General features: G+C 39.8%; 1 protein-coding gene across 8 annotated transcripts in view; it reads right to left on the minus strand.

Moving 5' to 3' along the window:
- LOC130927029 (phospholipid-transporting ATPase IH-like) overlaps positions 1 to 16700 on the minus strand; it is a 120109-nt gene that overhangs the window by 76304 nt on the left and 27105 nt on the right. For all 8 annotated transcript variants that reach the window (XM_057852496.1, XM_057852495.1, XM_057852494.1 and 5 more), the window contains exons 2-5: positions 9654 to 9776; positions 3395 to 3484; positions 693 to 773; positions 171 to 278 (exon numbers count right to left, since the gene is read on the minus strand). In XM_057852496.1, the coding sequence (XP_057708479.1) occupies positions 171 to 278; positions 693 to 773; positions 3395 to 3484; positions 9654 to 9776 (402 nt within the window). The remainder of the gene's footprint in view (positions 1 to 170; positions 279 to 692; positions 774 to 3394; positions 3485 to 9653; positions 9777 to 16700) is intronic.

Genomic DNA, 16700 nt, shown 5'->3' on the forward strand with positions numbered 1-16700 from the left:
CATGAGCACATCGCGATGACGATGTTTAAACGATATACCATTCAGGCTTAGTCCACACACATCATGTTGGATTAATTGGAGCGTGTTTTACACAGAAGACAAATGTGGACTAAGCAATGTGTCGGCTTTGGGGCCCCAGGTGCCGTTCGGCTTAACAAGCCAGTTGTTACCCGTAGCTTGTGACTCTGCGTCCTCGCCGCCTTCCCACGCTGCACCACATCCACCGGACACTCGTTGATGGAGCAGTCAGCTTTGTGTCGTAGCCAGTCCTCGTAGCCCTGATGGGACAAGATTGAAGATTTCAAATAGTAGGAAAGGGGTGGGGGTTGGCTAGATGATTATGAAAACCGGGTGTGATTAATTAGCGGCGCGCACATTGAGCTGGGTGACCTGCTTGCTTGATTTCGAGGCGACGCTTCATGCTTGAGATTTATGTCCCGCTAAATTTCGTTTCTCTTGAGCCAGCATGGCCCCATCTATCACTGATAGTAGCGCAAGGGGGAGGATGCATCCCCCCAGGGGCTCCAGTGATGAACAGAGGAGGGCATTCATTACCATATTTCTCACATCAGCAGACATATTCAATGCGCCCAGAGAAGAATGTGTGTATGTACAGATAATAGAACAGCTGATTGGAGTCCTAGGATGTAAGTTGTGTGCTAGGAATGAGTGTGTTTGTGTGTATCGTATACCTGCTTGATGGCGGTAACCGTGATAACGAAGAAGAGCGGCAGGCCACTGGTGACTGGGCTGGTGGGGGTGTCGATGATGAGCTGCAGGCGAAGATGAAAGACATGCATTAGGTTCCAGTTCCTCATTTTATGAGTTTTTCTGGGTATGATCAGTTGCTTGGTCCTGTTTTTCCTTCATGTTGCCAAATTTTTCATAGGGTTGGCCGGATGGGGCCACTTAAAATCTTGGCGTGGCCAAAACTAAAAGCCATAATTTCAGGTTTTCATTATATTATTGCAGTAAAAAGGTCAGGGGAAAACTATCAGAAAGACTTTAGGACACGGCTACTGATATACTTCGGTGTATTGTGTAATATTTGATGTTACTAATGATTTAATGTGCATAGGCCATAACTGTCCAGTCAACATTTTGAGTTCCACAACAATTCCGTTTTATTAAGTTATGTATATATTAGGCATAAGGTGTACATTTAACTAGGGCTGTCAAACAATTAAAATTTTTAATCGAGTTAATCACAGCTTAAAAATGAATTAATCGTAATTAATCGCAATTCAAACCATCTCTAAAATATGCCATATTTTTCTGTAAATTATTGTTGGAATGGAAAGATAAGACAAGACGGATATATACATTCAACATACTGTACATAAGTACTGTATTTCTTTATTATAACAATAAATCCACAAGATGGCATTAACATTATTAACATTCTTTCTGTGAAAGGGATCCAGATAGAAAGACTTGTAATTCTTAAAGGATGAATGTGAGTTTGTATATTGTGACTAAATATTGCCATCTAGTGTATTTGTTGAGCTTTCAGTAAATGATACTGTAGCAACTTAACTGTTCTGCCCAAATGCATGATGGGAAGCGGTGCAACCATGACTGTGTGTGGTGGCTGCAAATGCTATATCTTCTCTGCATTGGGTACACTACAGGGTGTTAAGAAAAAGATCAACGTCGCTTCCCACAATATTTATAATTGCTGTGGGAGAGATGACAATTAAAAGCACGGCAACAATGAATGCATGTATCTACTCCACTCGCCTGACACTGCCACTTATCTCTGTATATAAGTAAAACGGCGCCATTGTTGGCTGTTTGCGGCAATGCGTGAATGAGTCGTACCGCGAATGCGTTCAATGCGATAAATATTTTCACGTGATTAATTTTTAAAAAATTTATTACCGCCCGTTAACGCGATAAATTTGACAGCCCTACATTTGACAAAACAAAATAAATGCATTAATTTGGGATGAAATGCATAACTGATGCTACAACAATCTAACGATATACTGGCAAGCAGGATGGCCAGTGGGGTGGCCAACTAATTTATAGCACACACACACCAAACAGTCTCTACAGCCTGTGTTAACATGAGGTGGAGATTGATACGCCTGCCACCTGAGTGACCAAAATGAGGCGAAATTACAAATAATAGTTGCCTAATGCAAAAGTGCTGCGACGGATTTTGTTGTTACAAGGAAATACCACATAGAATTTTGTCACCTGGTTGGATTATTGTATTATGAGCTCATCACCCATGTGCGTCCATATAAACACAAGAAGTATGTCTTTTTTTTTTTTTTTTTTTGGCAGATATTCATCACAATAAAATTTTGGACAACATGATTCCATTTCTTATTTTATTTCTGACAATTTGTGTATTTGCACTTTGTTGCTGTGCATCAGCGATTTTCAGGTTCCTGATTGTGTTTCCTTGCACTGCCAATAAATCAATAAAACACAAAAATATTTTGGCTGTGGTGACTCTTAGCCATTTCTTCATGTTGTCCTCCAATGTCGTGATGATGGCTGATGGATGCGGTCAAGCCAGTCGACAGGGGGGGGGCAACCGGGTATTTTTTCTCCCGGGCCTCAGGACCATAGGGGCCCCTGAATGACCCTTAATTTATTTTACTTTACTTTCACATATATCTTTTTTATTTTGAATTATTGTCTGATTAAATATTATGTTCCGCTCGATATAAAGTGTATCACAAAAGTGAGTACACCCCTCGCATTTCTGCAGATATTTAAGTATATCCTTTCATGGGACAACACTGAAAAAATGACACTTTGACACAATGAAAACTAGTCTATGTACAGCTTATATAAAAGAGTTGATTTATTTTCCCCTTAAAATAACTCAAAATATAGCCATTAATATCTAAACCCCTGGCAACAAAAGTGAGTACACCCCTACGTACATCCCTATATGTCCAAATTGAGTACTGCTTGTCATTTTCCTTCCAAAATGTCATGTGACTCGTAACAGGAGTGCTGTCAGCATCCATTGAAGAGGTGGGGGGTCAGCCTGTTAGTGCTCAGACCTTACGCCGTACTCTACATCAAATTGGTGTGCATGGCTGTCACCCCAGGAGGAAACCTCTTCTGCAATAGAAAGCCTGCAAACAGTTTGCTGAAGACATGTCAACAAAGCACATGGATGACTGGAACCATGTCCTATGGTCTGATGAGACGATTAATTTGTGTGGTTCCGATGGTCTCAAGCATGTGTGGTGGAGACCAGGTGAGTACAAAGATAAGTGTGTCATGCCTACAGTCAAGCATGGTGGTGAAAATGACACCCCCCCCCCCACCTCTTCAATCTCTGCAGCAATGCTGACAGCACTCCTGTAAATCCTATGTCATCCCTATAACATAGAGCCTAAAAGAATAAAATGCTAATTGGCCTTACCTGGACAAGAAATATGACCAAAAAGTAGAAGTTGGCAATTCGTCGGAACTGTTCAAACAGGTTCTTGGGGATGAAGTTCCAAAAGGTGTACTGTCAAAGTGAAAAAAAAAAACTTACATTTATACAAATTTAAAAAATATATAAATAAAAAATCAACATCTCATATTGAAACACACAAACAAAATACATTGAACGTATGATGCATGGGTTGCTATTTAATCAATTACCAATTTCTAAACAAAAATGAAATAAGCCAGAAATGTGAGCTGTTGACATTTTTCATTTCTTGTCATGAAATGAACCAAAATTGCTTTAATTTTCAATTTTCAATCTGAAAAATTAAATCCAAAATGATTTCTGATATCTGCCATCTAAAGGTTTATAATAGTAACTACACGGCAGATGTCTGCCATCTTCAGGTGCAAAGTAGTAACTTCAAGAAACACCATATTTGCAGCTCTGGCTTGTTAAAGTCAGCAATGATGCTTGTCACAATTTTGTAACTTTGGCGCTCAAACACTTAAGCCACTTTAAATGGTTTCATGAGTGAGATGCTTGAACAACTTCCTGTTGGCAAAAGCAGTTTAGCACCAAAGAAATGGGGATTATTTCTGATCATTATAACCTAAATCCTAGGGGAAACCCTGCATATTAGAGGTGTGCATCAGCACTGCCCTCACGATTCGATTCAATTACGATTCGGAGGGCCACGATTCGATTCGATTCGGCAATGCATCGCGATGCAGTAAAGCCTGGGATGCATTAGAATTCTAAAGCAAAGCATATTTTCCGTGAATCATGAGGCAACACAAGCGATCAGACATTAAACAACTTTTTATTGGCTCTTGTGTCACTCCTGGTTGAAGTCAAATGAAAATACTTTCATATATATATATATATTTAAAAAAAAAAAACAGATCACAGCATTTAATTAGTGCTTTGAATGAGACCAGGGCTTTCTTTTTTTTTATATATTTTTTTTTTACACACAGTAGCAGCCTTTCACACACAGTGCAACATCTGAACTGTGCAAAATCAGTAATAACAGTCACTGTATTTTAGTCACAACGACCCATCGATAAAAATATTCAAGTAAATATTGAAGAAAACGACAAAGAAAATATTGTAGTGCAGCAGCATCTTTATCGCAATATCAATCCAGGGATCAGTTCAGTTGCAAACAAAACATCAACTAAATTGCAATGTAGAACAAAAGTAAAATGTAGGCCTAGCCCACTATATATGTGCAATAGAGTAGGCCTGTCGCGATAACAAATTTTAGTGTGCGATAATTATTCTCATAAATTATTGCGATATGCGATATTATTGCGCCCCCCCCCCAATTTTTTAAACCAATTTACAATAACACAGTGCGAATACAGTATATATTAATAGATGAAGTACACCCATTTAAACGCGATATTTACTCTTAAATTCAAATCTACTTTTTAAGAAATCACAACTAAAAACAATAGACCATACCTCTTAAGTAAAAAACAACAATATTTATACCGCACAGAAACACAGAATAAATAAAATGTGTTTAAAAAAAAAAAAAAATGCACTTAACAACTTCAGCATTTAGAAAATTTTTTCCCGTCATAGCTTCTGCAATGGTGTTCCATAGGGATGCAATGATACAGTTAAGTCATGGTTCGGTACGAATTTTGATACGAGGGACATGATTTTCGATCCGATTCAATACATTTAATGCTCTGTAAAAAAACAAAAAACAATTGTATTTTTTTTTTTTTTTTTTTGCTAACGAGCAAAAATTAAATTGCCATCATATAAACATGCATTTTAGTGCATAATATTTATGTGCTTACTTCTTACTGATATGAAAAAAAATTGCATAAAAGTGCTGAGAACAATCTTTACTGTTTGTAAAGTGAGGCAGGGCACACCGTTGATTGCTACAGCTCTCTTAGTAGCTAGGTTTACTACATGAGCAAGACATCCTATTTATGGTCCGAATCCATTTGTGTCACGTACTGAATTAACAATACTTGCAACATTATCTATAGGCACTGGTATGGATTGATTTGGCCTTCTTAATCTCATGTGACAAATGACAGTTTAGAATTCATCAATGTAGTATATGGACTACATGTCCCATAATCACTCTGGGCTCACGTAGCCAATGGCATGGGAAGTAGCACATCTAGTTTGCCATTTCATGATATCTAGTGTGTGCGCGCATTAAAAAAGTTAGCAAGCGCCGCGAAAGTCACGTCTGCTCATTACTACACAACACCAGCATATGAGGGCTTTCATATACAGGACGAGTTTGAAGCACAGCGCTCTTACCGGTAATTTCATTCAGCTGTTCTTTGTCAAAGTGAGGTTATTCGTAGCAGCCAAGTCGGTAACAATGTTTTGGCGGACTTAATTGTAAATATCCAGCGTTGTGCCGAAAAATAGCCGCCCCGCGTGAAATGTCACTCCTGACGGGAGCGCCCGCACGTCAACAACACCGGTGTTCTGCCAAAATATTCTACATCGGCGAAACGTCCTACATTAGTCGAATTTGAGACCTAAAGTACTACCGTGCGCTCTAAACTTGTTTTGTTTAGATGCATACAGGAATAAGGTACTAAAAAAATGCCTGCAGAAAATACTTAAATGTAGTTATATCAAATAAGGACGGTTTAAACACGCTACGTGACTAATGTGGTCAACTGCTTCAAAGCTAACACAAAAAAACACAATGGTTAAAAGTATGAGAGGGTAATACATGCAAAAAGTATCTTTGAGGCTGTGAAAAGGTTCTAAATAACTAAATACAAACAAAAATAGTGAGTAATCGCCGCCTCTAACAGATGTGCGCATGCGTGTGAATGCATGCGCAAGCGCCCTGAGCATTGTGTAGAACGTTTCGCCGCGTAGTAAGGAATGGCCGAACACCGGCGCGCCATAGATGGTCCACAGTCACTCCGGAGCACTGACGCGGCCGGTATACGTTGAACAATAGGATATAATGGGAACAATTGGCTCTGGCGCTAGTTTTTGGCGGACCTGGAACGAAGATGCATTTTGCGCAGTTGGTAACGAACTATTAACAGCACGTCTGCCGCACGCGCACACACACGTGCACGCGAGGCGATAAATCGCAGCGGAAAAGTTATCGCCTCCATTTTTATATATCGCGCGATAAATGGAATTATTGCATATTGCGACAGGCTTACAATAGAGGTTAGATCGGGCCTAAAAAAATCCAGCCCGACCCGACACGGTCCGCTGGTATTGAAGCCCGACCTGGCCCGATCCCGATCAATTAACTAGATTTGCAGGCCCAGCCCGAAAACCCCGAATTTTTTTATTTTTATCAATTTTTTTGTTGGAGTGACGCGAAAAAAAAAAAAAAACACGTAGCAGCAGCAATTTATTTTCATTTCTTCGAGTTGGCAGAAAAAAACGCATGTTTTCTTAATATTTAAATAGTCTACATATTTTCGTGATCATTATAAAAGCATGAACACAACGAAATAACGCTGGGAAAGATCCTTCGTAACGAATTCTCAGTTGGCAGAAAAAAAACGCAAGTTTTCTTAACTGGTTAAATAGTCTACATATTTTTATGATCATTATAAAAGCATTTACACAACCAAATAACACCGGGAAACTTTAATATTAAAAAAAAAAAAAAAATGCGGTTTTGCAGACACACAGAGGAGAAGATTCAAAAGGATCACATTTCTGCTGCCTTTGTGTGCATAAATAAAAGTGTCTTTCGTAACAAATTCTCGGCAGAAAAAAAACGCACGTTTTCTTAATGTTTAAATAGTCTACATATTTTTATGATCATTATAAAAACATTTACACAACAAAACGCTGGGAAAGTTTAATATAAAAAAAAAAAAAAAACATGCGGGCCACGGCGTTCATGTGCGTGCACAAGCAAATTCACAATACAGAGAGCCTGCTCTCGGTTTTATCCCATTTTTAAAATTTTTTAATTTTTTTATAATTTATTAGTCCGGTGCAGTGGCCCGACCCGACCCGAACGTGAATGCGTAACATTTTGGGCCCGACCCGACCCGAATAGCGGAGAAAGAGGGAGCGTGAAAGATTACTGATGCATCTAAGACATTGAAAGCAGACATCCTGGAGACATTTTGGGTTCTACGAGGTTGGTGGGAAACTTGACCAGAGTTATGCGGTGTGTAAAAAATGAAACATGAGAATAATAATACAAATGGGGAAACCAAATCCGTTGCATCACCGGAATTGCGCAGGGAAGATTTTTGAACGTACAGTATATATTTTAAAATGCGCTGAATCGATTCGGCTTGTTGCCCGCATCGAATCGAATCCTCCATGCCCCGCATTGGGATGCATCGCCGCATCGATTATTGTTGACACCACTACTGCATATATCGATATAATATCTCTGATTTCAGCTTGTTTCTTTAAAAACTCGTGGAAGAACGCTAAACTGCTTAAAATTGTAAAAACCAGTGCAATTTTGATACCATTTTTGGCAATGATTACCAATATGGATATACAGTGCCTTGCAAAAGTGTTCGGCCCCCTTGAATCTTGCAACCTTTCGCCACATTTCAGGCTTCAAACAAAGATATGAGATTTAATTTTTTTGTCAAGAATCAACAACAAGTTGGACACAATCGTGAAGTGGAACAACATTTATTGGATAATTTAAACTTTTGTAACAAATAAAAAACTGAAAAGTGGGGCGTGCAATATTATTCGGCCCCTTTACTTTCAGTGCAGCAAACTCACTTCAGAAGTTCAGTGAGGATCTCTGAATGATCCAATGTTGTCCTAAATGACCGATGATGATAAATAGAATCCACCTGTGTGTAATCAAGTCTCCGTATAAATGCACCTGCTCTGTGATAGTCTCAGGGTTCTGTTTAAAGTGCAGAGAGCATTATGAAAACCAAGGAACACACCGGGCAGGTCCGAGATACTGTTGTGGAGAAGTTTAAAGCTGGATTTGGATACAAAAAGATTTCCCAAGCTTTAAACATCTCAAGGAGCACTGTGCAAGCCATCATATTGAAATGGAAGGAGCATCAGAACACTGCAAATCTACCAAGACCCGGCCGTCCTTCTAAACTTTCTTCTCAAACAAGGAGAAAACTGATCAGAAATGCAGCCAAGAGGCCCATGATCACTCTGGATGAACTGCAGAGATCTACAGCTGAGGTGGGAGAGTCTGTCCGTAGGACAACAATCAGTCGTACACTGCACAAATCTGGCCTTTATGGAAGACTGGCAAGAAGAAAGCCATTTCTCAAAGATATCCATAAAAAGCCTCGTTTAAAGTTTGCCACAAGCCACCTGGGAGACACACCAAACATGTGGAAGAAGGTGCTCTGGTCAGATGAAACCAAAATTGAACTTTTTGGCCACAATGCAAAACGATATGTTTGGCGTAAAAGCAACACAGCTCATCACTTTGAACACACCATCCCCACTGTCAAACATGGTGGTGGCAGCATCATGGTTTGGGCCTGCTTTTCTTCAGCAGGGACAGGGAGGTTGGTTAAAATTGACGGGAAATGGATGCAGCCAAATACAGAAACATTCTGGAAGAAAACCTGTTGGTATCTGCACCAGACCTGAGACTGAGACGGAGATTTATCTTCCAACAGGACAATGATCCAAAACAAAGCCAAATGTACAATGGAATGGTTAAAAAATAAACGTATCCAGGTGTTAGAATGGCCAAGTCAAAGTCCAGACCTGAATCCAATCGAGAATCTGTGGAAAGCTGAAGACTGCTGTTCACAAACACTCTCCATCCAACCTCACTGAGCTCGAGCTGTTTTGCAAGGAAGAATGGGCAAGAATGTCAGTCTCTCGATGTGCAAAACTGATAGAAACATACCCCAAGTGACTTGCAGCTGTAATTGGAGCAAAAGGTGGCACTACAAAGTATTAACGCAAGGGGGCCGAATAATATTGCACGCCCCACTTTTCAGTTTTTTATTTGTTAAAAAAGTTAAAATTATCCAATAAATTTTGTTCCACTTCACGATTGTGTCCCACTTGTTGTTGATTCTTGACAAAAAATTTAAATTTTATATCTTTATGTTTGAAGCCTGAAATGTGGCGAAAGGTTGCAAGGTTCAAGGGGGCCAAATACTTTTGCAAGGCACTGTATGTCTGTGCATTTGTTTTTTTTTTTATATTAATAACTGCATCGTGACTTACATGTTCTAACATTGTTATTATGGCTTTGTCGAGGAGTAATAGGTTAGCTTTTGGTTGTTGTTTTTTTTTTTTTTACCTTTGAGGAGACGATGCGGTTGTCAGGGTAACGCTGAGGTATATAGGCCTCTGCTCCAGGAGGGGGTTCTTTATGGCCGATGTAGACGGTCCTACTGTCGACCCAGTTCTCCTCCCCTACGCACTAATGGAGAGAGAGTAGAAGATATAAATAGAAACACAGGTAAAGACAAAAAAAATGCTTCAATGGAACTGCTCATTAAAAATTAAGCTATGATAAAGTAAAAAAAAAAAAAAAAAGGAGTTGAACGAGATGGACAAAAAGACCCCCTTTATGTGAATTTCTGTAGTGCATCATGGGAGGTGAGTGCAGCACATCCAAGGTGTGCTTCATGAAGCGATGGTCACATTGGACAAGGCTCATAGCATTTTGGCCCCAATGAAAATATCCGCTGGCAGCACGACCCAGCTGACACAGCTCAAACATTGTTGAGCATTCATTGAAAAGTTCTGGAGCAAGCACCGCATTTAGTCATCACAACTTTGGTACAGATTACGGATGTCCCGATCTCATATTTTTGCACCCGAGCCCAAGTCAGCCGATACAGACTTCCGATTTTTCCATTTTTGTAATCTTTGGCAACGCCATTGTATTTCTGGCATATTTTGTTACTCTTTAGCCCTTAAAAAGTTAAAATAATATAAGTTAGGTTCGAAAAATATTGGAAAAAAATTGCAATATACAGTATACAGTGGCGGACTTGGCAATTTTGGGGCCTAAGGCGAACATATCCAGGGGCCCTCTTCATGGGTCAGGGGTTAAAAAGGTGAGAGGGGTGTGGAGGAAATATGTTCCGGCACACTAGGGCTGTCCTAAATGACAAATTTTCTCCTGATTAGTCAGCCGACTAGTTTTACGATTAGTCGACTAATCTAATCATTGTTTTTTTTTACTAATTTAGCAATGAAATTTTTGTTGACGCTTATTAATTTACAAAACTATTTTGGAACACTTAAATTCTTTATTAAAGTACAAATAATCATGTAAATAACAATAATTCATCACAAATAAACAATTAGGTTAAACGCTGATAGCATTTACTTGTGCAAAAGAATGGAAAGTGAACAGATTCAGAACACTGACTTTGCCTTTCCAACATGATTCAAAACCATTCTTAAAAAAAAAATTCAAGCATTATTATTATAGTATAAACTATATATAACAGTAGTATAATAATTATAATAATTATTCATTGCCAATCATATTTGTCATAAAGAGTGTCATTTGAAAGCTATTCTTAGTGTAGAATCTGTATTCTGTAGTATTTACTCAACATATTATAATATTAATTCTGAAGTATGTGGGATTAACTCCAGAAATCGTTATTTATATGACGAACATGACGTGCTTTTATTTTGAAATGTTCACTGGAGGTACATTCGCTAAACCGCTAACCGAAAGTTTTACACTCCGTTAAAAAAAAAAAAAAAAAAATCATCATCATTGCTTGTAGTGTCACTAATAGATTTAAAATTTTTTTCATTAGCAAATGCTGTTAACCAGCTGTTGAGTGTTATTGTATGACTGATTGGAACTCTACTGCATTACTTCGCCACAGGGTGTGCTGTCGTGTATTTTATGTTCGGTGTGAGAAGAAGAAGGAAGTTGAAAGTGACATTAGAGGCCTATTCTGAACTTCTCCCTCACTGCACTTTGGCTCTCATGGAGAGCACGTTCGCTCATGTGTTCGAAATAAACGATAGCCGACGTGCAAAGTAGCAAGTGAGCTGTAAAAATAGCGAGCTTAGTGGCGTGAAAAACGCGGGAGAGCTAAGTGAAGCTAACGAACAGCTAAGCGGAGCTAAGCGATGCTAAACGGAGCTAAGCGAAGCTAAACGGCGCTAAATGAAGCTAAGCGACTGATAGTCCGTTGTCGTGGAACAGTCCCTTGTAGTGCTTGTGTGTGTGTGTGTGTGGGGGGGATAATATAAATGCAGCGTTCAAATGGCTTTCTTTTTTGTTTTGTTATTTGTTTGGTTGGTATGCTGACATAATTCTACGTGACGAATAGTTGGGGGTGCTGCTGGCTCCGGTGGCCCAAGCCCTTGCTCGTTGGGGCAAGGGCAACTGGAATTCACTAACAAGGCAACACCCCCTCCCCCCATAGATGCCCGATTCATTTGTGCCATGTTATATCCGTGCAAATTAAAGTCAGAGCCTTTGTCATCTTTAGTAGATAATCCTTAATGTGTTCAAAATTCTTGTAGAGACTCCTGCCGTTGATAAGTTTCAGCTTACCGTCCACAGCCACGGAGTTGTTATACTGGTCTGCTGTGTAGTATTTACAGTTATCCAACATGCTATTGTAGAGGTTGTGGTCCGGATCAAGCAAATTATGTGGGTCATCATGGCACTCTTCAATCTGTTCATCCAGTTTTAATCGAAGTGTGGTTTCAGATGTCATAATTAATTTTCGAGTGGGATCAGCTCGTCGAGACTCCTTATAGCTTTAATCTTCATATCTTGCATCTTGATAAGGATCCTGCAATCCGAGACCCAGGTGTTGGCTATTTTCCCAGCTTTCTGGAGTTGGCGTGCTTTTCTTGCAATTTCGGCGAGTCAAGTTGTCATTCAAAAAAATCTTCGACCCTTTCAGGTGGCGGCGCTGGTTAAGCAGGGCAGTCTTGGTCTTGTGGTATGTCAGCTTCATGAGCACCGTCGCCGGTCCTCTCCCCCCAGATGGGAGCAGAAAGCAGCGACGGATGTCCAGCAGTTCCATGTTTATTCCATACTCTTTCATCTTAGCGATTGTCAGTTGCGCCACTGTATCACCTGGGCTAGGCGTCAGTTGTAATCCCGAAATGATGAGCTCATTTGCGCGTCGGCACTGGTCGAGATCGTAAGCCAAAATTTCCAGGCTTTTGATGCGAACATCTCTCTCCTCGACCCCCTGCTTGAGTTTCTCGTTTTCAGCACGCATTAACTGGAGCTCTCTGACGATTTCTCCTTTGATTTTCTTGATTCTGGCTTTGAATCAAGCCAGTCAAGGAGACCTCCGATTTCTGTATGGAGGATTTTATTTCTTCCAAGTCTCCAGATTTCAAATTCTTTGGTGCCATACTGGGAGTAAAGCTTGCTGCCCCTGAGCGCTTATTGGTTGAGATAAGTTGCTCGTGGGAGCTCGGAAGAGTGCGTCTGCACACAGCTTGAGCTGAATCACGATTTTGCGATGTAAGTTATTCTTCTGTTGTACTCAGATCCTCATTTATTTATTATTTTAATACCGTTTGAGGCTCAGTATTTAAAATTTTTTATGTTCCTTATCATATTACTCGATTATTAATTAGTTCAATCGACTACTAAAATAATCGATAGCTGCAGCCCTAAATGTCAAAACACATAATAATCCCGTCACTGCACACTAATAGTTGAATTAAGAATTTACTTTTGCTGTTAAGAAAATCCAAAACCGCTATAGTGCTTTTTTGCTGTTCTTTTTTTAGAGAACAGCAAATTAACCCGACCTTCCATGTAACATATTCATACACATAGAATACAGACGAGACAGAACTCTTAAAAATATAATGTACTGCTATCTAAAAAGCTTGCACTTGCTGCTTAAATGCTAAAAAGCATCTTAAGTAGCAAGGGTTTGTGAGCTGTGAGGTAGACATCCATAAGTTATACAAAGCAGTCAACAGGCACCGGGTGGGGACTAAAATAGACAAGCTGCCAACAGTGTCAGCTGGCTTGAGACCCCATCAAAACATTGAGAGAGGTGGGTGGAACATGACCCAGAAACACAGAGGAGAGAGTGTGAGAGATAAATGGAAAACAAGGCTGTGAAACAATAATGAGATTCAACACAAGAGCTAAATAAAAAAACTACCCTTTACAAACGTAATGTTCTCTTTTGATTGACAGCGTCTGAGGGGTATCAATTACTGTATTGGGTTTGTGTAGAACTCCACCACATTATATTGTGGTGGGTAGTAAAGTGTTACATTTACTCAAGCTACATTTAATTGAATAACTTTTGGAGAAAACTACTTCCAAGAGTAGTTTTGCCACACCATACTTTTTTACTTGAGTAGATTTGTGAAGAAGAAATGGTACTCTTACTTCGCTACTTTGGGCTACACTAGAGTCCTTACATTTTTCCTATTTATTATACACACTCGATTTTACTTTATTTTTGCCAGAGATGGCCACAGTGGCTCGACCAGTTTCACCAATGACCAATCATAGGAAACAATACAGTCCCATGACCACGCACAAGCTTGCAGTCGGAAGTCCTATGTTCATGCCAGCCTGTTCAATCACGTGGGGTCTTTAAAGGGAACCTCGGACTTAAAATACTTGTAGGCTCTAATAAGCCATGATTGTTCTCTTTTACAAAAATATGTTATTAGAAACTCATAAAATATTTCCATTGATTTAAATGATGACGTAGTTTGTCACTGTCACTAGACCAAGGGTCGGCAACCCAAATTGTTGAAAGAGCCATATTGGACAAAAAAAATATATATATATACCAGTATATGTCTGGAGCCGCAAAAAAATAAAAACCTTACATAAGCCTTATAATGAAGGCAACACATGCTGTATGTATCTGTATTAACTATATTAGCCTACTATCAAAATGAAGAAGTTGGCTAAAAATACATACAGTGGGGCAAATAAGTATTTAGTCAACCACTAATTGTGCAAGTTCTCCCACTTGAAAATATTAGAGAGGCCTTTAATTGTCAACATGGTTAAACCTCAACCACAAGAGACAGAATGTGGGGAAAAAAACAAAATCACATTGTTTGATTTTTAAATAATTCATTTGCAAATCATGGTGGAAAATAAGTATTTGGTCAATGCCAAAAGTTCATCTCGATACTTTGTTATATACCCTTTGTTGGCAATAACGGAGGCCAAACGTTTTTTGTAACTCTTCACAAGCTTTTCACACACTGTTGCTGGTATTTTGGCCCATTCCTCTATGCAGATCTCCTCCAGAGCAGTGATGTTTTGGGGCTGTCGTTGGGCAACACGGACTTTCAACTCCCTCCGCAGATTTTCTATGGGGTTGAGACCTGGAGACTGGCTAGGCCAGTCCAGGACCTTGAAATGCTTCTTACAAAGCCACTCCTTTGTTGCCCTGGCTGTGTGTTTGGGATCATTGTCATGCTGAAAGACCCAGCCACGTCCCATCTTCAATGCCTTTGCTGATGGAGATTTTCACTCAAAATCTCTCGATACATGGCCGCATTCATTCTTTCCTTTGCACAGATCAGTTGTCCTGGTCCCTTTGCAGAAAAACAGCCCCAAAGCATGATGTTTCCACCCCCATGCTTCACAGTGGGTATGGTGCAATTCAGTATTCTTTTTCCTCCAAACAAGAGAACCTGTGTTTCTACCAAAAAGTTCTATTTTGGTTTCATCTGACCATAACACATTCTTCCAGTCCTCTTCTGGATCATCCAAATGCTCTCTAGGGAACTGCAGACGGGCCTGGACGTGTACTTTCTTCAGCAGGGGGACACGTCTGGCAATGCAGGATTTGAGTCCCTGGCAGTGCATTGTGCAACTGATAGCAACCTTTGTTACTGTGGTCCCAGGTCTCTGTAGGTCATTCACTAGGTCCCCCTGTGTGGTTCTGGGGATTTTTGCTCCCCGTTCTTATCATTTTGACGGCACAGGGTGAGAGGAGGGAGTTGAAAGTCCGTGTTGCCCAACGACAGCCCCAAAACACTGATCTAAAGGAGATCTGCATGGAGGAATGGGCCACAATACCAGCAGCAGTGTGTTAAAAGCTTGTGAAGAGTTACAGAAAACGTTTGGCCTCCGTTATTGCCAACAAAGGGTACATAACAAAGTATTGAGATGAACTTTTGGTATAGACCAAATACTTATTTTCCACCCTGATTTGGAAATAAATTCTTTAAAAATCAATACTTTTGGGGGGGGGCAATACTTTTGGCTAGCACTGTAAATCATTTTTCCACTGCCTGTCTGCCTCGCTTCTGTGCTTTCCCTGCATTTGGGTCCACACTGCCTGCCCTATCCTTGGATTGAAGTGGGATTTAGTTTTTCATTTTTTAAAATGATGCTACGGCAGAAGTGTGATGGGAAAGGGATTAAGTGTGGATATAACCAAAGAGAGTGAACTCATTTTGAATATCGTGGCGCGATACATGTGCCTCCGTCCCGTCTTCCCAGTAAAATGATCATAAAGTCTTTAGGAATATACTAATACAGTGCATGAAGAGGCAAATCCAAGACACCTAGGCAGCATAGAGGCCTACTGTAAATGCAGTGGTGGATCATGAGTAGGGTTGGGCATTGTTTGAAATTGAACAATTCCGGTTCTGATTCCGATTGCACATTTCGATTCCGGTTCTGAACAATTCTCAATTAAGATTCTTTTAAGAGGCAGGGTAAAAAAAATGCAGGGTCAAAAAAATTACATAGTTTAAATTAAGGTTTTAACTTCTCGGTGATTTTTTTTTAAATGGCGTACCGCACGCAGGCTATTTTTAGACCGTGACGTCGCATCGTAAAGCGGAAGAAGTAGGACATTACAGACCCGCCCTCGCATAGACGCAACGTAAAAAGTGCTACTTTTCTCCGGTAATCTTTCAAAAATGAACATGCCGATCACGCATTGCTTTTTTGGAACTTGTAGAAATGACTTTAGACATTACGACACATGAAGGATGTTTTCTTCATACGTTTCCGGAAACCAAAAACTCGAGAGGAAAAAATGTGAAGACCGAATCAATTTGCGCGGACTTTAACACCAGCTTGGCGAATCCATTCACGTTTCATATGCAGTAAACATTATGTTGGGTTGGCATGGTCTTTCAGAGGACAAAGAGGTAAGCCATTTTTATATTTTTAACTTATTTTTTAGCGTAACGTTGTGCCGTACTGCTTCTGTCTGACAATGAATGACCTGAAAAGAATTACAATGGTATCTGACTGCCACCGTTACCGTTTCTGTTATATATATATATATATATATATATATATAAAACTTTAGTAAGGGGGAAGTGTAAATAAATTATAGGATTAAGGTGTGTTATCAATGAAAAAATTAAAAGTGTTCGTTGGCTG

Source organism: Corythoichthys intestinalis, chromosome 12 (genome assembly GCF_030265065.1).
Source record: "Corythoichthys intestinalis isolate RoL2023-P3 chromosome 12, ASM3026506v1, whole genome shotgun sequence".
In the NCBI taxonomy this organism is placed as follows: Eukaryota; Metazoa; Chordata; class Actinopteri; order Syngnathiformes; family Syngnathidae; genus Corythoichthys; species Corythoichthys intestinalis.